Source organism: Pezoporus flaviventris, unplaced genomic scaffold, assembly GCF_033815535.1.
Source record: "Pezoporus flaviventris isolate CSIRO_AGI_PZ_B2104156 unplaced genomic scaffold, CSIRO_AGI_Pfla_v1 ptg000031l, whole genome shotgun sequence".
NCBI lineage: Eukaryota > Metazoa > Chordata > Aves > Psittaciformes > Psittacidae > Pezoporus > Pezoporus flaviventris.
Window position 1 is genome coordinate 720,582 of NW_026892579.1, and position 27,734 is coordinate 748,315.

At 42.5% G+C, this 27,734-nt stretch overlaps 1 protein-coding gene across 2 annotated transcripts in view; it reads right to left on the minus strand.

The window, feature by feature from the left end:
- The window catches only part of RNF217 (ring finger protein 217), a 58,572-nt gene extending 44,320 nt beyond the window's left edge, over positions 1 to 14,252 (minus strand). For both annotated transcript variants that reach the window (XM_061459997.1, XM_061459998.1), the window contains exon 1: positions 13,290 to 14,252. In XM_061459997.1, the coding sequence (XP_061315981.1) occupies positions 13,290 to 13,949 (660 nt within the window). In that variant the 5' untranslated portion in view covers positions 13,950 to 14,252. The remainder of the gene's footprint in view (positions 1 to 13,289) is intronic.
- Positions 14,253 to 27,734: the final 13,482 nt, after the last annotated feature.

Here is a 27,734-nt window from a genome sequence, read left to right on the forward strand (position 1 = left end):
AACACTCATTGCATCTCAGTAGCAAAGCCCTCCCTATGTACACCAGGCCAGGCACAGAGCCAGGATGGATTCCACCGAATTCCCAAATGAATCTCCTTGCAACCACCTCAAACTACCGAAAGACTACGTGGCCACCAACATATGTACTTTAAGGATGCTAAAATCCTTCCACAAAACTTGTCAGATATTGGTATCAGAAACTGGAGAAAAAAAAAAAAAAGAAAAAAAGCTTTAGAATAAGACATCAGGAGATAAATTCAGAATGACAATGCTGCAGCCTGTCAAGTGAAACATTCAGCTAAACTGAAGACTAACAGAAAGACCAGGAAGTTCAACAACCAGCTATCACCTTCCAGTAATTTACAGCACATTCATAAAGCTGCCAACTATAATATCACACAAAAAAAAAATTTAAACAAACCCTACCACCCATACCACCAAATTTCAGCGACTATTTTTCAGTGTTACATACATTTTCTTTGGTACCTTGACCATCTGTTCTTTTCATTGTTTTCATGTAAAAGCAGTCTGTGGAAACTAGAACAATCACCTGTCTCTGCTAATTGTTCTTTCTCTTGTGAGTTTCTTTATACAACAGCCTGCATGAATTCCTCAGGAGAGTTATTTCACAAAGGCATCCTCTACAGCCTAGGTCAACTCAGGTAACAGCCATGCAGCCAGTCTCTCTTCTGCCAGCAGACAGAGGGAACCACTTGGAAACTGCTCCAATTCTGCCAGATCAGTCTAACAGAAAAAAACAATAACAAAACCCAAACAAAACAATCACACCACAAAACACTAAAACCAAAAATACCAGCCACCCCCCCCAAAAAAAAAAAACAACAAAAAACCCCAAACCAAACAACCCCCAAAACCCCAAACAGTCTCAAAAACACAGGTTTAAATTTATTTTAAAGCCATTTCTCTTAAAAACAGCATGAGGCATTTGACTTCAGGTTCCTTACAAACCAAAAAGTGCCAGACACAAAGTATGGTTTGAAGTGCATTGCTTGCAGGTACACACTGGATATTAGAAAATCCCTTGCTGCTTTCAATGATTAAAAAAAAATTGTAACACCAGACAATAAACTCTTCTACCATTTCCACCCTGGACTCAAGCTTCTCAACAGAGTGCACTCTGAGAAGCGCAGGTGGCCTTCCCATCCAACCAGGACAAATTCAGCGCATAATGGTTCCACACAGCAGTGACAGCACCAAAGGTGCTGGCTTTGAGAACTGCTCAGATACTGCACCGTTCTTATCAAATTCCTAGACTAGAAGGGCTCTCCTATGTCTCACCTTTATATCCTAAATATACAGGCTCACACTGATTTTTAGCCTAACTGGATCCATTGCAATTTTTATAGTTTGTGTTGTGCCAAAACTCCTTTAGAGCTGCCTATTCAACTTAACCCTTCTTGAATTGAAGGGGGCAGTCTTTTCTCCTCCCAGTTCTCCTTAGGTTAAAATAAACGATTCTGCATGTGCACAACAGCTCTTTTCTCACTGCAGTCCTCCCTGGTTCCTGCTGTTTTTCTTAAATGCTGTTGCCCAAGATCCAAAATAAAGGTTGCCACATACAACAGCCTCATTGCTCTTGTCTCTTGATTACATCCTTAAATTGCATTCACCTTTTTAGTGGTTCCATAATTATTACACATTTGCATCATCTGTCATCATTAACCCAGGTATCTTGCCTCCTACTAATGTTCCAACAGTTGGGCAAGCTCCTACTTGAAAAATTAAAATAATAATAAAACCCCCTCTTCTTTACTCTCTCTTTCCACCTTAAGCTCTGATAAAACAAATTTCTCCTAGACCAGAACTCAATAGAGAAGCTAGATGGTAAGCTAATATCAGAAAACTTCCATCTGGTGCCAGCTCATTACCGAGGCAAGGACAGAGGACCCCCCTCCTGAGTCTCCTCTCTTTTCCTCAAACCAGAGTAAACAAATCTCCCAATGCTCCTCACCAAGAAACATGCTTCTAGCTTCTGAAAGCTGTATTTATACCCCATTCATGACAATGCACATGCTAGAAATGTGGGTTACATACAGCTTAATAAAAAAATCTGCATCATTGTAGAAACAGGCACCTAAATTGTAAAAAAATACACCTACAGAAACATTAAAAAATCAATTAGAGTGGAAAAGAATATACTGGAATAGTAATGAATTCATTTTGGTTGTCGTCTTCAAAACAACTTTATTTTTTTGTACTTGTACAAGAGACCACATAACCATGCTCAAAAAGAACCTTCACCAGGAAGGATCTTCAGATGATGCACACCAGTTCTTCCACAATAGTGCTGCACCTTGTTCTGCTGTGCATTTTTAAGTATTTAATAACAATCATAGAATCATACAATAGTTAGGGTTGGAAAGGACCTTAAGATATCTGGCTCCAAACCCCCTGCCATAGGCAGGGACACCTCTCACTAAAACATATCACCCAAGGCTCCATCCAACCTGGCCTTCAACACTGCCAGTGATGGAGCATTCACAACTTCCCTGGGCAATCCATTCCAGTGCCCTCACAGTAAAGAACTTCTTCCTTATATCTAACCTAAACTTCCCCCGTTTAAGTCTGAACCCAAAAGTCTTTAGGCATTTTGTGTCTTTGCAGAAAAACACACACACCCCCCAAACCAAAGTAATTCCCACAACCCACACAGTAGAAACCAAATAACCTTCTGCATCTCTTCACTTGCTATTCAAACAGGTAAGGAGTTCTCTTTTGAGAGCTCTCCGGTGCAGAAAGAATTTCTCTTTCATGAAAATAATGATCATACTTGGCACTCTTTGGCTGCAGCAAATTAAAGCTGCTAAAACAAGCAAGATCTAAATAGAGGTTCCTCATCTGCAAGCATATTCACATGAATAATTTGTAAAACTGCCTTAGGAATAATCTGTTCCATGTTACAGAATACTTGGGGATGCTTTAAAATTCCAGCTAGTCAAGAACTTCTTATTTAATAATGCCACAGGCAGCAGAGTTAGGTACCAGCCTGGGCTGGACCGGGAACCTCAGTGCTGTGAGCAGCTCAGAGACTCTGGACGATGCCACTATGCCTACCCAAGACCTGTTGGTGCAGACACTTAGACGAGCATCTTCAGGCACTAGACAAGCAGTGACTTCCATCTGGATTGTGAAAGAGGAAATGATAGAGCAATAGGACCAAACTGCAGGTTTGATTTCATTGAGCTCCAGTGAAAACCAACATGTGCTATCATCTGGAACATGGTCTGTCCCCTTCCCTTACTCTGCCTTTTCAATAGTTTTCTTCTGACAGGTTGTCACAGCTGTCAAAACAAAGGCACTGCCTTGTCATGGACACTTCATTCAGTACCACCTCATGGTGGAATAAACATTTACACAATATGTACGAGACAATTAGGAACTGGATAAGGCAAAAAAAAGGGGAAAAAAAAAGATTGATTTATTCTTTTTTTTTCCTGCTGGCAGATCAGACAATGCATGAATGGCGGGGAAAAAGTTGCAGGTTGGGGTCAGCAGCACTGCTAGCTAAAATGCCTGTAGACCTTCTACAGCTTTAAACTTGTCTAAAAACTGGTCTAAAGCTTTAGACAAGGTCTGCTTTTTCTAATACAGGAAGAAAAAGAATGAGATTCAGAACTCATTTTAGATCCTTAATTTACCAGGAGTGCTGGCTTGGCCCTATCTGACTACCTGTCCTGGCTTGGGTGAGGTCCTCATGAAGCACCACACTCTGGGATACTTCAGGCAGGATTTTTTTATCAGTTTGCTCACCCTCTTCTGCCTTTGCTGAGGGAGCTGAATAAGCCTCCTCCTTTTGCAGAGCCATAGAATGGTTTGGGTTGGAAGGGACCTTAAAGATCATCCAGTTCCAACTTCCCTGCCATGAGCAGAGAAAGCCATGCCTGGCTGGGCATAAACCACCACCCTTCAGCACACTAATCAACTGCATCAGAGACACCACCAAAAAAAGAATAATAAATCAAGCCTTTACATGAAATACCTGGTGCAGAGGCAAGCACACTTGGCAATATCCACCAGTAATCATCAGAACTCACTCCAAGGAAGGTTTAAATATTAGAGACTGGGAAGATGTAACTCATTTTAAATTACTAGCAACTCCAGATAATGCCTTGAAAGAACAGGCATCTTCAGAAGTTTGAAAATTACTCTTTAAGTATTACTGAGAACTACAACAGAAGTGAGGTTGAATCTATTTTCAATTATACAAATGGATGAAAGTTTCCGAGGTTGCTTAACTTTTACTGCCCCTCCGTGACGAAAACGGGGTCCATTTTCCAAGTTATGGAATGGCGACCAAGATACGTGCGCACTTTGAAATATATATAAATTTAACAATGTCTTTCCCTTCAGCCTCACTTTGAGGTACAGATGGCCATTGTATATGTCACTAACAGCAACAATATTGATACAGACTGCCCAGTCTTTTACTGGTGATTTTCTGCCTTCATCTGAGTAGGATTAATTTACCACAATAAAATATATTACCACCACCACAATTCTGCCTGGAGTCCCAACATCTACATCCTGTAGTTGGTATGCAACACTGGCATCTAAACACTACGTGGCACATTTGCTCTTTCATGGATCCATCCATTCAAAAAAAAACATTTAAGTTGCACATTCCCTCCCCTTTTTAATCTGCATGCTAATACCATAAAGTTAACTAAGCAGAGTTTCCAAACTATTGCACCATTCAGCTGCACACGCACTTGCTAAAGCAGTGAGGAGTTTACATACTTCTTCCATAAGGCCTCTAAAGGAGTACTTCTAAGCAGACAAATTATACCTGGCACTGCACAGGTGTGCTGGAATGGAAAGACATTAAGTGTCCTCTCCCCAAAGCACACTTGCATAGCAAGTGACTTTAAAATAGACAAAAGCATTAGGAAGCCATCCCCCACCATTTCTGTGCTCCCACATGGCAGCAACAGTACTGACAACAGTAAAGCACTTCTTTTTGTTTGTTCAGGAAAGTGGCATTTCTCACAGCATCTCTGTAATCACATTACAGACAGCACACTGCACACACCTACTCCACCCCTCTCTGCTGCCCATAGGGTACAAAAGTCCGCCAGCAGTCCAGTAAAACACTAACCCATTATTTTCCTGGAAATTCTACACTTTAAACTGTGTTAAAAATCCTTTTGTTATTTTTTTTTTCCTTTTTCAGGTTAGATTTATTTCTTGCCTACCCCCATCCAATGCCAGAAATAGAGGTAGTCCTGTTTTACTTTCTGGCCACTATTTACCACAAAAACTGGCCAGTATTCAGCTGCAGGTTTAAACAGAGGCATAAGATCCACCTGACACATGGAAGCCACCAGTCTTCATGATTCTGTGTTTTTTGGGGTTTTTTTTTGTTTTTAATGAAAGCTTATCCTAAGCAAGCCCACCTTCTGGGACAAACAGATTCTTACAGCATCATCAAGCCCTTCCCATTCCGCCAGTCTTCTCCTCACTCTTCTTCCTTCCTCGTATTGTGCTAGTAACCCCACAGAGTCACATCACAGCTGAAACCATTTGGACAGAACTTCCCTTTCCTACAAGCTAAAGGGGCAGGATCATTTATATCTCCATCCTACAGCCCTTGAGCCGATGCACCACTACTCCTGTGAAATCAGGGAGCCAAGCCAATTAAACTGGAGAGGCACCTGCCTTTGTTGCCATTCGTATGACCTCAGTGGTAGAAAACAATACAGTAGCATCAGCATGACTAGACTTGAGAAAGTTAAACTTTGCTCCTTCTATTTTTTAATACAAAATGCAATATAGTTTATACTGTATTTAAAAACACCACTGGGAAAGAGTCCACAGAAGGGGAAAGGTACTTTTGCTATTATTATTTCAATCTGGTATTTCTTATAAAACAGACATTTGTAGTTTTACAAGTGCACTACAGTCTACTAGCAAGCTCGTATGGAAAAGGAAGTGGGCTAGCTTTAGAAATTTCGTTATCTTTTCATGAAATTGTAATCTAGGAAGGGCACAGCCTGTCTCACAATTAAGATAATAAACAGGAGCAACCGTACTTCCCCAAAAGCTTGTCAATGAAAATATACACCAATCTTGAATTGAAGCAGTGAGGTAACTGCTGAGGTAAATATGGTCTCTAAACCACTTCACGTTCAGTTCCAAATGTGGTTTAAACTATTGTTAAACTTCTGACCTCTGCACTGAAATTCTTAAAGTCTTCTTCTCTATGAGTAAAGCTTTGAATTTGTTTTTCATACTAATCTTTTCCTATTTCACTTACTTTAAACAACTGCTCTCTCAAGGCCTACTAACCTATACAATAAATGTACGTGTGCCATAGCGGAACAACATACACTCGATAACTGGCTATTCAACAGGAATAATGTTATTTTTATGTTCACTTTAGCTTCCAAATAAAATTCATTTCTTTGCCATACCAAACATTTTTTCAAGTACTTAAAAATGGACTCAAAAGTTATACAGCCTCTTTTTCATTCAACAAACTTATGACTTTTTCTCATATAGAAAAAGTGACAGGTACTTGGCTAATAAAATCCTTTAGAAGAGGACTTTCTTATATACAAGTTATAAAAAAAAAATAAAGAGAGACAGCGAGCAAGAGAAACGTAAGTGTAAGGAGCTAAAGCAGACTGTAAGTCTGATAACCAGCACAAGTGGGTGGGTAAATAATGCCCTTCTTCACCAGTTTAAATTCTTTTGAAGAAATTACATCCCTTACAACTCAATAATTTTGACAACGTACTCACATCCTGGCCATGTAAGATACGCACTTTCCTCGAGCCTGGCTGGTTTAAACAGCAGGAAGCAAGATATTTGTACAAGAAGAAGAGAGGAATGAAGGGCCAAGAGGCCCCAGAGCAGTTGGAAGAACAGTTGTTCTGGGTGGAGAAAAAGAGAAACGGGGCAGAGGTGAGCTGAAGGCCTTCCCAACACCCATTTAACTCCTTTATTTCTCTTTGTTTGGGCAATTAAAACCCAACAGTTTGATTTTCAACTCATTTCACTTTAAAATCCCTGGACTGAGTTCAGACCTGTGCCTGGTAGCTCCTGGGAATAGCTGGTGGGAGCAGCAGGAGCAAAGGCACGCCACAATCTACTCGTGGCTCAGCCTGGACATGGTACCCAACACCAACACCACCGACACACTGGCAAGGTGTAACACACTGGCTACACGAGGCAGCTGACAAGAAGGGCTTTGACTTCACAAGAAGTCTGAATGTTCAAAATTGGATTTCAACCAAAGCTAAAACAAAATCAGTTTTCCATCTCCAACTGAAATTTCACATTCATAGGAAGTCTTTTCCCCTTCCATCAGCTTTACTATTAACACCAACAAATTCATGGTACCATTGTAGGATTTGCCATTTACTCTCACCCCTTCCTACCTACATAAACAATTTCATGATGCTATTTATCCTCACCCCAGTAATGCAGGCTTCCCCCCCATTAGTGAAACTCTCCCTGCAACTTTTCAAAGGTGACACCATTTTTCTATTTCCAACATCTCTGATTTTAAAGAACAGAGCTTTCAGGGAAATCTAAGCTATAAAAACAGCCACACTTTCCCCCCTTTATCCCGTAATAAGAAACGATGATCACATATTCCAGCTCTACGTCTGGCAGATTCATCCAAACAAGAGGAAGTCATAGCTATCCACTGCAGCTATTTCTACACAGGCTACAAATATACCACACAAAACACTTAAGAGGGACTAAAAGCCAGCTACATGCAGCCTAGTCAACCTTAATGCTTACAATCTTAAAGGTATTTGAGTGTCATCCTGAACTGACAGAAACCCCCGGGCAGCTGGCTACGCAGCAATATTTCAGCACTGGCACTGCATGCAACACATCAGGAGAACAGGACAGGCTTTCAGAAGCTGTTGAAAATGACAGTGAAGTTTAGGTGCTGCTGCAGCTTATAAGCTGCTTGCAGCTTATGGACTGGGTCTATCTGCCACATCCTTCTCCTCCTACTTGGGAAACACAGCCATCTTACAGTGGCTGAAGTGGCTGGTTCAGTTTAGAAACCCTGTAATCTAGCAGGTAATATATTCTCTTCTCCTGCAGCTCTTTTCGTCCTTTGGAAACATCTGTGTTCTTGCAGTGTAGCTGGAGGATGGTCATTCATTGCGCCATCACCTCCTGGCAGTCACTCTGCAGCCGTCCTAGTAACTTGCTAGCTAGCATTAGAGCACAGGTTTGTATTAATAACCTTGCAAACACAAAGTTTCTCCCTCACTGAATGACAGAGGGCCTTCTGAGCTCTGGTCTGACTCAGGGCACATGCAGCTCATTAACCATTAGATGATTCAGACCTTGGTGCCTATACTTCTGCTGGCTGGTTTTCATCAGCAACCAGACTACAGCTTTGAAGGTGTATCATTTATATGATACCATCAGACACCTGAAGAGGCACACAGGTGTCAGTCACTGGTTCCAAGCTGGTACTAGTTTTAGGCAATACATACTGCCCCCAAATTCTCTTCCCTACATGGCTTTATAATCACATTCACCACAAAAATTCTGACTGTAACAGCCTGCTGCTTCTTTCTCTCCAGGTCTTTCAGAAAGAGGTAATGCACAGAAAAAGGGTCAAAACCAAGACCTCAAGCTACTGAAACAGGAAGACTGGTAACGGGTCCTGGGCAGAAGGAAGACAATCTCCACATTTCATGCTCAGGAGAGGAGGGCAGGATTTTAGTCCCACCAAAACCAGCCATACACAAACACTAGTGGATGCAGCCTTTCCCTGCCCCCAACATTCCTCTCCCATTTACTCATAGCCACTAATCTCATTAGAGGTCCTACCTATAGTTAAAGCAGCATAATATCTGATCAGGCATATAGTACGCTGTTTTAAATTAACCCCTTTAATATAAGAATGATTGCTCCAAGAGAATTGTAAGATTTAAAAAATAAAGCATCACTAATGAAATAGGGTCAAAACAGGATTATCAAGTTTCCAAATTTGCATGAAGAAAAAGCAGGCAGTAAAGTAACCAGTTTCCTATAAAATGGCTGTAAAAGTTTCATAGAAAAGTGAAACAAGTACAGATACAATTATATATGGCTTCAAATATTTACTATAGAACACAGTGTACTTTATAGATGTTAGGAAACAGCACATATTATTTTGGTCTAGTCAATACTTGCTAAAAAGTGAGGAGCAAGATTGTTCTGAACAGCACTAGTCAGGTTTGTAGATTACAGAGATGAGAGAACACATTTAAATCTTGGCCTCTTTACCAGTCCAGTGCAAGTTACATATAAAAACCTAGGTAAACTTTAGGTCTTCTCCCTCTCTTCTTCAGTCAAAATTCTTCCCATACCTATTTGTTTATTTTTAAAGGAAATTTCCAAACATACCCTGCCCCGGACACACAAGTAAACAAAAAGCAAAACTCCCTCTGACTCAGACATGCAAGCAGGCAGGAGAGGTTAGGAAGTGAATCACTCATTTAACAAACCTATGCATGCACACAGCTTCTGGAATAACTCGGGTCTGGTGCAGTGTTAAATGCACACGAAGATAGGAAGTGAGGGACATAAAAATGCAGTATCACACCTGCCCACCCCTCCCCATCATACCCCTCATCAATCCCATCCCCAGTTTGTATGCTGGATGCACAAGCATAGAAGCACACTGCTCCCAGCTGAAGGGGACACTTCTTCCACCCTTCTGACCCCAATCTCATTGGGCACACACCTGAGAGCCCATGAAGATGGCCTCCCTGAGCACCATGGTCCTGGAAGAGCACTGACATTTCAAACACATTCTTCAGCCTTATCCATTTTACATTTGTAAATGGACCGCATCAGTTCCTAGAGACAGAGCTTGCTGGGACCTGACACAGGCTCTTTGGGACCCACACCAGATCCTGAAGTGCAAAAGCCACCACCTCCTTCACGCTGACCTACCACCTATACCTACCCCTCCTTCAATTTCTCTGTGTCCAAAGAATAAAGTCATAGAATTTTTTTTTTTGGTGAATGGTAGACAACTGTCATCAGACCCTGAAAAGCCCTGAGGGGTCTGCGAGTATTAGCTATTCTTTCTCCTGGCCTAAACTGAGGCAGAGGTAAAATTACATGATTTACCAAAAGCCAAGCTTCAGATCAGCCTGAGCGCTCCAGGCTCACCTGCTAAGCTTCTGCTCCAGCCATTAAATCTTTGAAAGAGATTACGCAGCATGGTGCCCAGTGATAAGAAAGACTGGATTTGAACTCTAAGACCTTCAAATGCAACATTCCTAAATCAATTACTCTCATTTTCCATCATGCCAGTGTAACACTACAGTGAACTCTGCAGTTGCAGTATTTTCACCTGGATAATCTTTTCAACAATGCCTAAAACTTCAGCTGATTTTCTGATCTATAAAGGGCTCCAATGCAGAAGTTCTGATGCTATTCCATGTTTGCTTAGAAGAGGGTAGAGTGAGTCAACAGGGGTTTTACTTTGTTACTCCATGAAGCATCATTTCAGAAATCACAATGAAACCATCATCAACAATCCAGCTTTCTTCAGTGGGAAAACACACACAGACATGAAAGAATACACAAATTATTTAAGTGTTATACTTCTGCCAACATACACAATATTTTCAGCATGAAAGACCACTCCTCCAGAGACATTTGGCCAATGTCCTCTCAAATGAAGGGCAGAGATTGCTACTTCTCTGAAGAAAGATCTAAACAATGCATACTGCTGTTTGCTGCTTTGGGTTTTGTTTGGTTTTGTTTTCAATTTCAGGTACATCCCTAAATCAAGCTGAATGTATCCAAACGTAAGATCTGTTAACATTTTCAAACAGAAACAGCTTTTCAACATTTGCACCTTTTGAACTTCAGGTATTTTTTTTTTTTTCCCCTACACAATGTGCTAAGTCTCAAAGACGAAAGGCCACTATTTCTATCCTATGCTGCCTTTTCACACAGCCTTCCCAGAAATTCCTCTAATATAACTGGCATAGAGAAGTCTTTCCTCTCTCCTCAGGATGAGTCACAGGATCCTTCCAGTGCACAAAGGAAGGATACATCACTTCTTGTTCTTCTCAAAGAAATATCACTTTCTTGTTCTTTTCAAAAAAGGAAGATAGGGAAAGAACACATTGGACTGTTACTTATTTGTTTCCCTTTTCCTTGAAAAAATTTGTCAAACAACTAAAATTCTGCCTGGTCATACCAGCATCTGGAATAACATCCTCACAGAAGTGCTCTGTGAATCTCCCTCCTCAAGATCAGTATCTCTGCTGCAGACATCCCCTCCTCCATATCAGTATCCCTGCTCCAGCTTTTATGTATAGAAACAAGTACCCATATGGCTATCTGCCAAGCAGACCTTTTAATAGCTGCTGGGATAAGCTTTGCAGAGTGTTCAGCAATAGTAGCAGCCTCCCTGAAGAGGGCATCCCTGCATACGCATCCCACAGCTGGCCAATGCTAGCCCCACCGGCATATACCTGATTCCCAGGCCAACCAGCTATTTCAGCCACCAAGCTGCTGGATCATTCCCAGGAGGCCCGCCTAAACCAGGCAGAAGAGTTTTCTGGTATGGCTTTAGCCATCGGATCACATAACCTCATCATTGTAAGCTGGAGGAACCTGCAGAAGCTAGAGACCACCCTGACATCACACCACTTTGCAATTTCCAGCTTCAAAGCAAGACAATATTCTGAAACATGACTTCAGTGGCAAGTACAAAGGTGGCACAAAAGTGCACAGACAATATACTCTTAAAAACTTGCTGAGAGTTTCCAGTCCACCACTTAACTACAAGCCAAACCACTCTGGGCTCTGTGTACGAAGCCCTGAAGAAGCTTATTAAGCGCTGCCGAGTTTCACCCTCACAGGAAACATACAAAGCACAACTCTACATCTTCTATCCATCAGCTCCCACATTAAACACTTCCTGTTATCTGAACATAATGAAGGTGGTCCATAAAAACACCAGGGAGTTTACAATGAACCAGAACAAATGCAACCAGCACTAGTAAATGCTACATAGGCTACCAATGCCCTGAGAGAAGCACGTGCTTCACTTCAGTCAGCAAGTACAACTTCCAAGCAGTGAAATGTCCCCTGGTCGGAGCAGCCTGACAACTATTTATAGTGTGTTGAGGTAGCTGTAACTATCCATCCTGTCCCTACACACAAATCCCAGTGGGAGCACAGACTGCCCAGCACACGTCCCAGCCCCAGCAGGTGTAAAAAAAAAAAATCATTCTATCAACAAACCCCAACAAGCACACCCCAAAAGTCTCTGCTGAATAACAAAGGTGATAAGCAAAGGGTTTGTTTGGCTTTGTTTTTCCCCACATACCCACACTTGTCCCACTGCTCTTTAGGTTTAGGGCATGCCTACACTAGCAGCAAAAAACGTTGCACAAGTGCACTGGGACGCTGAACTGGCTACTAAAACCACTGACAGAGACAGCACTGTGCTTTCAAGCTGCTCATTTCAGTCTGAAACAGCGGTTCTGACTGAAAAACAGTGATGAAGATATAAGCAGCCTATACGTGAGTGGCTATTTACCCAAGATGAGCAGCTACCTGCCCAAGATGGAAAAGTTAATGTGTTTGGTTTTGCTTCTTCTCCCCCAAAGAAGTTCTTGTTTACTGTAGTAACCGTGGTCCTTCACGAAGAGTCAGACAGAGCCCCCCACTATTTTAATACTACATAAGTGGCATAACACCAAACGCGATATATTTTCACAGGAACAGGCCGAGCAGCTGCATCAAGGGCACGGCGAACACCCGCACGTACAAGTGGCAGCACAGCCAAAATCCCCAGCCCCTGACTTCAGGAGTCACCTCAGAGACGGCTGCTAACCCTCCCAAACTCTGTTCCTTATCATTCCTTACACTCCTCTTTGAAGGAAACTGGTGCCAGCCACGTAACAGCAATAATCTGATAATTTAAAGAAAAAAAAAAAAAACCTTTACAAGACAAGGCAGAAAAGCCACCACTAAACCAACTGGCTACGTAACAAGGCGCAAACACTTGAAGAACAAATGGTCGTTAAACTAACAGCTCACATGCAAGCAGGCGGCTGCCAAACGCGTTCCGATCGGAAGGGAAAGGTTCCTCTTACCCCACGCCACGCCACCGGGGATGAACGGGCAGGCCGCGGAGCGATGCTCAGGTCCGCTGCCCAAGCTGCCGGAGACTCACGCCCGACAACCGGCAGCAGGAGGGTGAGCTGGGGCTGCGCCTGCACCCCTCAACAGTTTCCCCCCCTCAGCACAACTTACGAAGTCCTGCTGCGCCGTACCTGAGAGCTGAGGTACCTCCTTAGGCAGTCCTCGCACACCGCCTTCTTGCAGCACGACAGGGGCTTGATGGGCTTCTCCTCCAGGCACACACGGCAGCTCAGCACCAGCAGCGGCCCGAACTCGCCCGCGATCAGCCCGGAGAAGGGCTCGGGCAGCAGGTACAAGTCCACCACCTCGATGCTGCCGCCCGCCGACAGCGGGTCGCCGTCTGCCGCCACCCCGCGCCGCACCAGGGGCTGCCCCGTACCTGGGCTGTCGCTGTCCGTGCCGCCGCGGGTGGAGACGGGGGCCGCCGCCGGCCTGTCGTTCTCCACACAGTAGACTGTGCAGTACAGTTGCCGCCGGGGGGGGCGGCGGCAGCCGTTGCCCCTCTCCGGCCCCGGCCCCTCCTCCGCTAGAGTCGCCGGCTCCTCCGCGGCCGGCTGCTCTTCCGGCCCGGCCACAGCCTCCTCCTCCTCCTCTTCAGCCCCTTGCCGGTCGGCGGTCGGCGGCGGCTCCCCACTTCGCCCCGGCTCGGCCGCCTCGTCACCCGGGACAGCCTCTCGCGGCTGAGGCGGGTCGTCCGGGCTGAACTCCCAAGGGCGCCCGGCCGGGCTCGGCGGCGCGGTGGTGGCGGCGGCCCCCCGCGGGGCACTCAAAGAGCTCTGTTGTTCCCCCATCGCCGCCCGCCGTCGCTCCTTCCCATCCAGCCGCCTCCCGGCCCCGCTTCTGCTTCCGGGTCCCGAGCCCCGCGGCCCGCAGCACCGAGCCCCGCGCCGCCCGCCCGCGGGCGCTAGCCGCCGTCGCCAGGCCTACGCCCCGCGGGACTGCGGGGGTAGAGAAAGGGAGCAGGGGGTGCCGCTCAGGTCAGCGCCGCCCGCAGGGTCTCGGCCGGAGCCCGGTCCCCATGCCGGGGAAGACGCGGGCAGCCCCAGCTAGTGCTGCGGGGCAGCGCGCCCAGCCGCGCCTCGCAGCCGCCCCAGTCCGGCCCACCCCTCGCGTTCACCGCCACCCGCCTGCGGCAGTCCGGCCCACCCCTCGCGTCACCACCCCCCGTCTGCAGGGGCCGCCCGCTGCCCGCCTGCAGCCCGCTCTGACGCAGCTCTCCTTGGCCTCGCCCCTCATTCAACCGTAAACACCGCGTGCCGCCCGCCCGGCCCCGCCCGGCCCTGAGTTTGGGCCCGCCCCGCCGCAGGGTGCCGGTATCTGCGGCCGCGGAGTTCGCCTGTCCTCCTTCTCTGCCCCCTCCTGCGGGGGAAAGCGTTTGCCGCCGTTCCCTTGAAGCCGTCTGCTGCCCGAACGCACCGAGAGAGAAGTAAGAGGGGGTGTTGGGAGGCAAACACCGGTTTAAACTTCATAACGCTTTTGTGCTCCGAGAGTAATGCCCTCTGAGCAAACTGTGAGCATCTGCTTAAAAACTGTCCCCCCAAAAAACTAGACGTAGCGAGCAGAGACAGCGCCGCTGTAAGTTACATGCTAAAAAGAGGCGATACAGTGACATTCACAAAAGTAAACAACTAAAACCAGGTGGGTCCACATGGGTACAAAATGGTATCTGGTTGTTCATGTACATGTAGTTAAGGGGATCAGAGAAATGTTTGTGCATTCTGCTCTGAGAGCCTGCGTGTACGTCAGTGTGTTTGCTTGGAGACAGAATCTCCAGACTTTCACATCATCAGTTACATCATCACGTCAGTGTGTTTACTTGGAGACAGTATCTCCAGACTTTCACATCATCAGTTGCATCATGACAGATGTCACAGAGCTGATCCTGCAGCAACTGAGTAACTTAAGAGGGGACTGTGCAGTTTTTCCATCCTGACCTTTGTCTAGAGTGTTAATCAGAAGTTAATAAATTCCTCTGCTTGGGAAAGCAAGGGGCTGGGCTGACTGGAGTAAGGAGGATGTCTGGAAGTGGAGAGATGGCAGAGAGATCACCTCTGGCTTGTGAAGGCCCCATCGAATCTGGAGCCATTCTATGCATTTGTCTGGCTCCATGCTTGAACTCGGCAGCCCCCCATCTGTTCTGGAGCACAGGGTGTCAAAGACACTGAATGGGGCCAGCCCAGTTTAGGAGTGATTTGCATGGCACTGGAGTACATATGTGCTCTGGGAAGGTGCTGAGCTCCCTGGAAAGCCACAGGGGAGCCTGCCCTGCCCAAGGCTGGAAGTCGAGGTACCCCAGGCTCTCTGTGTGGCAACTTGCAACATCTGCTGGCATGAGGGCTCTTTGGCTTGGAAATGCTGTATTTCTTCCAGACCCAAGCTGATCTGAAAGTCAGTGTGAATGAATTTGTGTTAGTGTGAAGACTGTAGTTACCCCTGCAGGAAAATCAAGTAGATGGATTCTTTCTTTTTAACAATACATTTATTCAGCTTTTGTTGTTTGAGTCTCTAGAGTGTATGCTCCCAAAGCTTACTTTGAAAATACAAAGTGTAAAACTTCTAATGAGTGAACATCAGAATTTCCTACACTGCTGCCACTCAAGAAGCTGGAGCATAAAGAAAAATCTTGAAAGATAATGTTGTTGCAAGAGCAAGCAGTATTACTCAGGTGTTAGTTCAGAAATGTGTGTGCTAAAGCACAGCAGGGGAAAAATAGTCCTGGGGAATTCAGGCCGGGAATGCTAATTGTGCTTAGCTGAGGGGAAGCATTAGGCAAATATGAGTTACACAATTCCCTGTACCCAGCCACAGCCCCTGCTGGTGCCAACCATGAACAGCTTGTTCACGGGGCATGCTCGCCCCAGTTCCCCACATCACCCTACTTCTGGCTTGGACAATGGGACTAGCCCTGGGTGGTGAAGTCCTGCTAGCAGCCCCTGAGGGGCCCCAGCACTCCCTGCCACAAGGCTGCTAGACATATGTATGCTTTGCAACAAGTCTTGGCTATACTCTGTGTATATTCTTTCTGAATTGTTTGGGTTGGAAAATACCTTACAGATCACCTAGTTCCAGCACCCCTGCATGGACAGAGACCTTCCACTAGACCAGGCTGCTCAAAGCCCCACCCAGTCTGGCCTTAAACACTACCAGGGATGGGGCAGCCACAGCTTTTCTGGGAAACCTATTCCAGTGCCTCACCACTCTCACAGTGAAGAATTTCTTCCCAATATCTAATCCAAATCTACTCTTTTTCAGTTTAAAGCCTTTTCCCCTCATCCTGTCACTACATGTTGCATGGCACTGATCTGTTTCCCACAAAAGCTGGTGAGAGAACAAGTGGTCAGCAAGGGATTCTGGTACTGTTGCTCAGTACACTGCTGGTATTTGCCTGGGTGTGTGAAGAGGGAGCCTGTACAGAGCTGAATGTGTGGTTCCCAAACAAGCTGACTGATAACTGACGATATATCCTAGGCTGGCTGTTGCCCAGGTTTTGAGAAACCATGAGTCAGATTTGCATCCAGAGTGAGTCTGTTGCTAAAACCTTTGTTCTAAAAATGCAATTTTAGATACATTTTATACTCTCTGTAGAGCACATCTAGACTTTAAACAAACTCATGGAAGAGAGCAGCATTACCAGATTTGCATGAGATAACAGATTTAAAAAAATTACCCTACAGAGAGAAACCTTTTTCTTGCCAAATGCTTTGGTTTATGAGAACTTCATCGTGTTTGAGCACAGTTGTGTGGAACGGAGTCTAGTTGCTTAAAAGATTACTTTTCTCCCTGTGATATACTGCCAAATTGAGCTCCACAGAGGTTCACACATTTGAGCTCTGCAAATGAAGTATGAGGAACCAGCTGGCAGGGATTCATTCTCTGTAAGGGATCCCCAGTTTTGGAAAGCTCTGTCCACCATCATCCACCAGAACCTGGATTTGCTTACCTCTGGGAAAGCGGCAAAGTCCATCATTTTTTTCTTTCTTGTTAAAACTGTTGGAGGGTTTGGTTTGAATAGGTATGTTTATGGATGGTCCTTTTACTCATGCCTGACTTAAATTCCTCAGCTGAGATCCATGGCAGGCCCTTGTTTTTTCACAAATAAATGTAATTGACTGCTACAGTTCTGGTAATGCATGAATTTAGGGTTGGTTGTTGTTTGTTTTTTTTTTTTATTCACACTGAACAAAGATGTTGTGGTGGCTATTGCATTGATGAATTCAGTTTTTCCTATTTTGCAAAATTTTACAGTATTGCCTGAGACTTCCCAACCTTCCTTTCCCTCCCCCCAGTTCCTTCTTTCCTCCCTTCCTTTCTTTCCTTTAATCAAAGAGCACAAGCTTACATAAAACTCCAGCAAAAGAAAGTACTAGGCTATATATCATATAAGCAAATTGCGATGCACAATCCCTGAAGCAGTTCTATGGTAAATTTAAATACTGGTTGGATACTTTTAGCAATACAGCAGAGCTAAAGCAGGGTAAACTGTCTTTGTCAGCTGTGTACATGTATCTATACATATCTTTGTGTGTGTGTGTATACACATACAAAAGGAGGACTCAATTTCCCAAGGCTGTAGTTCTTGAGACTTCATGAAAATTACTTGTACTAAAAATAATTAATATTTTTTAGGATGAGTAATTAACATTCATTCTTCTGTGCTCATGCTGATGGCCTCTGAGGAAATTTGAACTCTTATTTTCCTGTGTATAGCAGTAGGTAACTGGCAGCATGATACTGGGTCAATGGGTGTAGAAATTAATTAGGGGGGCTTGGTTTTTTTACCTTACTACTGCTTTTTTTCAAAGTATTTAGAATTTTCATTTTCTGTTTTGCCTACCATTGCAGAAGTATTCTGAGCACATTTCTGAATTGTCTTTAACCAAATATTTATATTTATCTTGAAAATGAAATAAAAATTCAAGTTCTCATGTTTTCCCCTCAACACTTGTAATTCTCATTATTCTATATGCTCCACATATGTCATTTTACATTCTCCAGAATACATCCTGTATATGCCACTTACACTCTGGATTTGGTTCTGCTTTCAGAAGTCATAAACTGTCTATGCTGGATTGAAAAATGCACAAAAAAAATCTATAACCTTCTGTGACAAAACCTTGTAGCAGTAGTATAACAGTCATAACATTTTCCTGGGACCGCCCAATGAGAACAGAACTCTTAAAGCTTCTCCTTCATCTACAATTCTGAATTTAGATGGATGCATGGGCATTTTGGTGGTAAAGAAGACATAGTTGTATGACTCACCTAGGAAAAGCATCCTAGCATCTGAATTATACCCTACAAAAGAGAGTATCCTTGACAGTACTTGGTTTGAATAGTTCCTGCAGCTAGAAGGAAACTATAGTTATTTGCTTGGGTCTCTCTTCATCTTGTGAGGTGAAAAAGTCATGTATGTTCTCCAGAAAGGGCAGGTTAGAAAAAGGTATGCACTAGAATAGTTTCTTATGAACATCCTAATTAAATCAGGATTATGTGCCTAGTTTCATTGTTACAGTATTTATTTTGGAAACAGTGCCATTATTTTATCTAGCACTATGGAAACAACCTTCAAAATATAACTATGTATCTTGAAATATCTCCAGAAATTCCAATAAATAGCTTTTGCATATGTGTTCATTAGAAAGCTTTGAGCCACCACAGTCAATTGACACAATTCACTGCAATTGCAAGATAGATATATTAATGTATATGAGTTTCTTTAAGCAGAGAGAGCATTGACTAAATGAATCAAACATTTTGGACCACATATGTGCTTAGTAACCATATCTGGGCTAAGGACAGAAAATGCTTTTCTAAAATTTATGGATCTTTCCGAACAGATCTTATGTCTGACGTCATCTTTTAAAGGGTACCTACAACCTCAATACATCCTCCTTAATGCTTCTGTGTACCTCTAACACCGTTGGTTTGGTTTTTTTTGTTGTTTTTTTTTTTATTCTCTGCCTGCCTCACTTTTTTTTAGCATCTTTTTTCCTATCACATCTTTTCTTCCTAAAATACCACAGTGCTCTGTGTTTAGCCTTTAGCTTTGTAGACAGACTCAGGACCATGTTTCTGTTCCTCATCTTGCTGAATCCCATTTGTCATTGAGGGCTAGATGCACAAGCAGCTTAATCTTAAAACCACACCCAAACAATATATCAGCATTAACCTGGAATGAAATGCCTCAATGCACATTCTGGATGCGATAGAGTCATTCTGAGGAAGCTGAAGTTATTTACCACCGCCAGCAGCAGTACAGGCATGAGACCGTTCCAAACTACATCAGCATTTTTAGACTCTCCCAAAGAAAGAATCCTTCATTACTGCATTATTTTTATTAATATGCCTTTGAAGTTATTTTATAGTAATAGCTGGCCACAGGATTACCTGACAATAGCCCAGCAAGAGTAATTCTCCTGAAGGGCAAATATATTTTATAGTTATTATTGTTTTAATTAACTATGAAGAATGACACACAAATAGAATATTTTGTAAAATAAAGACTTAGCAGCTATGTTTTCAAACATATTGTGAGTAATTCTCTGATGTGCAAATTGCTATCTTTTCCTTCTTAGCTTCAGGCTTGAAAAGCAGTTGAACATTCGTTAAAACAATTGTTGATCCTTATTACAGGATTATCAAATTATGCTTTTATCATTTTGTACTAGAGGATTGGTTTTTTTCAATGTTAATAATTTAAAAGGATTTCAGAAAATAATCAAGTAATTAAAATGATAAGGCAGTGGGGATACATAAACTATTCAAATGAGCTATTTTTTAATTATGCTCCTTTGCTTCTTAAAGCCAAATTTCAGGATGATTTTGAAGTCTTCCTTATGCATCTGTAATTCAACAAATCCCGCTGTTATCAGCAGAGGCTCCCATTACATGCTTGGTGACTCTGTTGAGACTTACCACTTCTGCAAGGAGTTGCTGTAACAAATCATGCTGCTTTTGTGAGCCAAGCATGGACTGCAGCATGGTCTCATGGAGAGGGCACTGCAGTGGGGGCTTGGGGTCCCCCTTTCTAGTCTCAGCTCTTTGACTGTCCAGCCATGTGACCTTGGATGAGATACTGTTATACCTCTGTTTCCCTTTTACCTTTTGCTTGTCTCAGTTATTTAGACTACAAGCTGTGTGTGACAGAGTGTTTGCAGCTGCAGCACTGCATGGCCCAGTGAATCCCCAGTCTGGGCTGATACTTGAGGATTTGCCATATCACAGGCAAAACAGAGTCCTTTCCACAGCCAGCACATCATGAGAAATTAGCTAATCAATAGCACATTTTATAGTTAAAAGTAAATCGTGTGTTCAGATACATCTCCTTAATTTTACATTGCTTGACTAGGGAACACACAGCATTCACAGGAATTTCTCTGCTGGGCTGTAACCATTACTGAATAGCATGTGTGTGCTATGAGGGTTTTATATGCATAAGCTAACACCAGGAACTTAATCCACCTTCACATTCTCTTTGTGTAAGAAGGCAGGAATATAAACTTTTTTCCTTGTTTGGATAATATATATATCCAGATTTCCAGTGGGATTTTTCTTAGTGTACCAAAGCAAATATTTGGTAGGACATGCATGGCAATTCTACCAAAAAAAGAAAAGCCATGATAAAATCTGATTCCTGTCCACAAATTTAGTTTTATTACTGACACAAGTAGTAATATCTGCTTATATTCAGTAAGTCATTATGCAGAGTAAGATGGTGCCAGTTTCATACCATCACAGGCCAAAATAAAGATTAATTCTATGGCTTTGACTAATTTGCAACCCACTGTGTTTTCCAGCCTCTGAGGCTAGCTTCATTGCAGATGTATCATGCTGAGCGCGTCTTCACAGTTGGATGAAACAAGGAGGCTGAATTGTGGTTCTGCAAAATTAAAATAGTGGTATATTGATTATTCTATATGTTGTATTGATTATAGATAGTTTGGCTGCAATGGGGATTGAGAAGCATCAGGAATCGAAACAGGCAGCAAACTGCGTTGATGCAATTTAACAGTTTACTTGCTGCAATACACATCTAATATGATACAACACAGTGTCAGGTGCCATGTCTGAAGGGCTGCTAAGACGCAGCAATTAACAGAGAATCAGTTAAATGACTTCCTTGAAAGGTATTTTAACTATTTTGCTATGGGCTGTTTGTTTGCCTGGAGCATTCTTTGAGCCCCCACAGTTAAGCTAAAGGCTGTTTCTTAAAAACTGCATTGCACACATTCAAAAAAGTGTTGCTAGATGGCATGCATTTTGCCTTAGGAATGACTGTATACAGCTGAAACCAGTCATATATTTGTACACATGCCAGTAAAAAGACTGCATGCGACATCACATGTCTTTTTCCATGTAGCACTCGGTAACCTTGAAAAAACTGTTCCTAGAAATCATTTCCTGTATTCTCTTATCTAACATGTCTTGTTTTAAAACAGGCCCAAAATAATAACATTAAAAAGTGCAAGCCAGCCAGGGCAGTCGACAGACTGCATGAGAAAACTGTTTGTAAAGAAAAGTTCAGATGGGAATTTGATAAATATAGGTGAGAAATGGTTTGCGCTCTCCCTACAAAAGTTGGGGTTAGTAGTCATTTTAGAAGCAGCATTAGTGTGTTTTACCTAACAATAAGGCTAGTTGCTTGGTGTGCAGATTAAGTGCTGGGTGGAGTTAGAAAAAGAGATGTTGAAACAATCCCTGGAGTAATGAAAGGGCATCATAAATCTCTTATCCTAGTGAAGCGTAACTGGGGAAAAAAATGCAACATTTGAAGATACTGCCTGGACAGAAAGGAAAAAATCCTTAGGCTGTCAGAGTAGAATCTGAGACTGCCAGCAAGCTAAGGCTGTGGCAAAAGCCCTGCAGTTTGTGCTTTGGATCTGGTATTGCTTATCAGCAACATAAGAAAGAAATCTCAGAAATGCCAAGTGTCATGGTTTAAGCCCAGTCGGCAACTCAGCCACCCAGCCCTCTGTCTAACTGCCCTGCCTTTCCTTCCCCTGGCTCCTGGAGGGATGGGGAAGAGAATCAAAAGAATGTAACTCCCACGGATTGAGATAAGAACAATCCAGTAACTAAGGTATAATACAAACCATTGTTCTACCACCAATAATAATAATGATAAGGGAAATAACAAGGGAAGGGAATACAACTGCTCACCACCTGCCGACTGATACCCACTCTGACTCCAGCAGTGATCTAACCTTTCTGGGTAACTGCCCCCAGTTTATATAGTGGGCATGATGTGCTGTGGTATAGAATACCTCTTTGGTTAGTTTGGGTCAGGTGTCCTGTCTGCTTCCTCGCTGCTTCACCTCCTCCCTGGCAGAGCATGAGACTCAGAAAGTCCTTGGTCAGACTAAACATTACTGAGCAGTAACAAAAAACATCGGTGTTATCAGCGCTGCTCCCAGGCTGAAAGTCAAAACCACAGCATGGCACCAGCTACTGAGAAGGAGAAAAATGACTTCTACTGCTGAGTCCAGGACACCAAGTTATCACAAGAGCCTTCCCAAGGAGGCACTCACATGCTGTGTCTGCTGGGAAGCCAACAGCTGTGATGGCTACGTGAATCTCTGTTCATGAGGACAAGAACCAAATCTAAATCACTCAGTGTAACACCAGAATAAAAAGCATTGGCATAACTTTAAGTCTCTGATAAATTTGAATTATACTCATGGAGAAAATGTTCATCATCATACTCTGCAGTGCCACTTTTACACAACAGTGTCAAATTTTAGAAAAATTACTAAATAAAATTGCATTAAAGGTTGTTCTTTATTTTAATTAGATCAGGAGGTACTTGACTACTTGTGATTGCTTGACTTAGTGTGACCTCACCAGCTACTTGGAGTGGTTTGATCTGCTTATGAGGGAGATTTTAAAAATAGAGAGCAACTGTGGAGGATCAACAATTTCAATCAGAAATTTTATATTTTTATCACTTACGAACTTTTTGCATGTGAAAGGGTCTAATACTAGAAGACTACTGTTTAAGCAGCTCCTATGTGAAATGGCTGTAGGCTTTCTTTATGCTGCCAATACTACTGAAGTGCATTTATTGAATACTTACAGTTTTCCAGTGGAAACATCTGTCTGTGGTTCCTTCAGGACACAACTGTAAGATGCATGGTAAATTTTTGTAAGCTAAGGATTGATCTGAACACAGCACTAACAGCATGATTTTAAATCAGTGAAATTAAATTGATGAAATTCAGAGCCAGCAAAGGTAAACTGGTATAACTTGCATCAATGCCAATGAAACAATGCCCAGAACAAGAAGGTTTTAAAATAAATCATTTATCAGTTATGTTAACATCATGTACTTCTAGATATGACTTCCATAGTCATATCAACAGGACAAGAAATTGGTCTAAAATGTCTAGAATTGACTAAGTATGCATGTATTTAAAAATGGGTGTAGGGTTTATCTTAATGGTGCATGATATTCTTGTTTTAAACCACATCAGATTGCAACAGAAGTAGCACACATGTAAAATACATGAAAAACTGGTAACGGAGTTTAAGTAGTATCTATCAGTAGGAAAGGGTCATCAGGTGGGGCCCTTTCCAGTAGAGTTCAGTAGGGATTAATGCGAGTCCTGGCATTGCTCAATAATTTCATGAACAGGGTGGAAACAAATAGGGTGACTAAAAGCCAGTGACTAACTAGCAAATCATAGAATTAACTAGGTTGGGAAAGACCTTTAAGATCTTCAAGTCCGACCTTTCCCCTAGGACTGCCAAGTCCTTCACATGCTTAGGCATGGCTCTGCTGAAGGAGGCTGGGCTTTTTCTGTGTGACTGTGTTAGGCATGGATTAGGGTCCCAGCTCTGCTGGAGTACTGAGATATACACGGAAGTGTTATCAAGAAAAATCACAGCACCTCCTGCAAACAGACGGTGAAGGAACCTGATGTGCTTCTAGGTTAAAGCTTTGCTTGCAGTGCGATTTTTTTTGCTGGGGATGCAGTCCCTAGTGTGGATGTAGGTATATTGGATCCTTTTATACTGGAGCAGTCTTTCCACTTTCTTGTTAAGAAAGCTTAAGCCTTTGAACTGGCAAAACTGCGTTCATGTGAATGGGGTTACAGCACATAAAGGATTCCAGCACAGCTGTTGCCTTGCTTTCATTTAGTCAAGGTCCATGGTTCTTAGGCTGCTAAAAACGGATGTCTTGAACTTTCAGTTCAGAAAGGGAAAAAATGCCCTAGGCACATAGTCATACCATTTTAACTCTGCTTGGTTGTGTGGTACCATGTGAAGTAATACTGAAGGTAGACTATCTAATCTAAGCTGTAATTCAGCATTTAAGTACGTGAGAGCAGAGAGACCACAGCAAAGAATATGCCAATACAGTTCCCATGATTTTAAACACCTGTTTTCCCATGTTTCTTTCTTTGGGGTGGAGATACGCACAGAAACATTTGAAAACTTGGGCAGATAATTTTTTACTTTCACATTTCTGGATGGTAATAAAATTTCAGCTTGTGGGCTTCTTCTAGGTATATTTTGAAATCTTTATGCCCTGCATTAAGCATAGATTACAAATTGAAAGTGGAGAATGATAAAGCTTAATTTTTTATATATATTTCTTATGATTAATATTAAAAGTATGTGTGACAGAAAAGGATTACAGACCAATAGCACCACTTCCCCTGTAATCTTTATCCCTTTCCTGACTAAGTGCTATCTGCTAATACAAATCCCCAAGATCCTGACCTCTCTTTTTTTGCTTTCCTTCCCCACAAGCACAGTGGAGGAAATGATTCCTGTCACATAGCCAAAGGGGGCATATTTACATGGCTCCACATGGTGTGATGAGGAAATCCTGTTGCAGAGAATTCAGGAGGAAAACAAGTAGCTTGCCTGCTCTGCCCCTGTATTTTGGAAGTCCTGCCTCCACTCCTGCACAGGTTTGCTTCCTGAATCACCACTTCTGTAACTTTATCAGTGCAGATCTCTTTGTTTCTCAATTTTATTTCTCAATTTTTAAACATGGAGGTTTCCAGGACATTATTCTCCTTGCTGATATATTGCCATATATTAAGTGATTGTGGTGTTGTCTGCTACGGATTTTTGATTTGCAGATTTTCCTTGTAGTACTCACATTTTTTTGTTCCTCCACTGATCATCTTTAAGCTCTGCACCAAAGTAAAGAACCACCTTAAGTGTTTTAAATCTGTTCTTTTCTGGGCTGGGGAAAAAACCCTCCACTGCAGACAGGAGGGTCAAATCCTAAAGCATTCAAATAGCTTTGGTTGTAGTCTAGAGGAAACCAAACATAGAAAGGTTTAACTTTTGCTTTACAATGCATTTAGAACATATATAGTATTATGGTTAATATTTTCTAGATTATATTATTAACAATATATGAAAACTCGGTGTGAGAGCTTTCCTTCACCTATCAAGTCAATACCCACAGGGCTGAAACCGCTTCCCTGCTGGCTCTGAGATCTGTAATCAAAATCACTGGTGAAACACATCAGTTGACTAGCAAGGAAATCTTTAATGAACTTAGGGCTCTTTGTAAAATAAACATGCAGCTTATGCTAAAAAGCAATTTTATTAAATGTATGTGATAGTAAAAGCAACAGAGCAGTTGTTAAGAAAGCACAATACATGTGAGTGTCCGTGCGGTTTCAAACCAGGAATACGCTCCTTCAAGGGCTGACTGCTCCTTCAGCTGGCAGCCAGGTCGCATGTGTTTAGAGCTGGATCTGATCAGAAATCACAAGATTAAGAGCAAAAGCAATTTTCTGTTGTAGCATTAGTTTTGATCCAAAATGCTGTATGTTAAGAGCTTTAAGCTTTGGGAGCATTTAGGTTTAGATCCCCCTTCATGCCTCAGAACCATTGTTACTGTTGCACAATGGACCATAGACTATTTTAAAGTATCTCTGCCTTCAGAGAGGAGTTTGTCTAAACAGCAAGATTTTATGTTTTATTCCAAACCCATAATTCCACATATATCATTCCATCTGTATCTGCCATTTGTACAGTCTTTCAGAAGGACATAGAAGGGATACAGCAGGCATTCAGTGATTAAGTAAAGTTTACTGAAATCAAATGATGGTGCTGTATTCTGCCTTTTGCCAGTCTCAGGATATGGAAAGTCAGATCCAATTTCCTAGTCTGGCATTTCCAACATGGCAGTAATTTAGAAACACAAAGAACTAATGGTCAATGCCTTGTCATACCAGTCAAAGAGATTGTGCAATTATTACTTGCTTAATTTTTTAGTGTTTTTCCTCTTTCCAGAAATACTTGAATTTATCTAATTTCATAAACATTTTTGACTTGCTTAAAGATATTTGGGCTGAAACTCTAACAACTTTTTCTTAAGGTAAGAGCTACTAGAAAGATACTGTTGGGAACAACAAAGTCAGACTTCCAGTGTAAAAGTGTACAACCCTGTGGAATAGAATGCTGTAGAATAGGATGTTTCTGGGGGAAAAAAGCAAATTTTCTCCATAAAAGTAATAAAACCATTTAAAATTTCAGATTAGGAAGAGCCAAAGATACTAATGACCTCTTATTCTGTAGTGCAGCTCTTTCCCCCTCTCTTCAGAGTGCATCGTGAAAAAAAGGTAGAGGTGGAATACCAGGGCAAAGGCAAGAAATATTGAATGTATAAATATTCTTTATTTTTTCTTTTTTTTTTTTTGTTGAAAAAAAAAAAAACAAACCCAAATGCTGAATAAATTTAAAATTCCTGTGGCAACTTTTTGTTTTACTAACAGATCTCTGTATCTCAGAATGTGCATAAAGCTTAGAGATAAGGAGACAAAGAGGACAAGAGCTACAGTACTAGTCCTGCCTTAACATTTTAAAGGAAAAAAAAAACCAAAAAAACCCAGAAACTCCAGTATAATTATGGAGAGTTAAGTTATCAAAGGTTGTAAGATTAGGGTTTTTTCTACTCACATTTTACTTTCAACAAGGAAATGGTGAACATCCTGAAAATATCTGACCTGAATAAGAAGCCAGCACTATGAAAAGGTTGTCTCACTGCTCATAAATACAGGACCTTGACTATTGTGTCTGGAATTCAGGGTGTTTTCTACCCACTGCTGGGACACGGGACCAGGACTCTGTGGCTGCCCCAATCTGGGCATCACCTACTTGGCCACCTGCCCATGCATAGCCCTCAACTCACTCAACAGTGCTGGGAGACATTACCGTCTGCGCTGACTCTGCTCTGGTGGATGGGATGCTGCAGGATACAACACTTAGATGTAGGGTGATGAGAGCCGACAGCATGCGCTGTGGATGTTTTAAAGCTACATGGGTTTTTGTGTATGGATTTGCTCAGTTAAACTGATGGTATACCCTAACTGTATGAAAAATGCGATTTCTGCATGTTTCACTGCTACTTTATGAGGCCATCAGTTTTTTTAAGAGGGTTTTATTAAATCTTGATCTGGGCAAATATAGTTACTAGGTAACTTCTACCTAGTTTTAAGAAGAAAATAAAAACTACAAATAAAGTAATAAAAATGGGCAATAATAAAAGCCCTGAGGGATTTTGTGTGTGTAAGGTGAAGACTTAGGTTCAGTTTTGACTGACAGAAAGA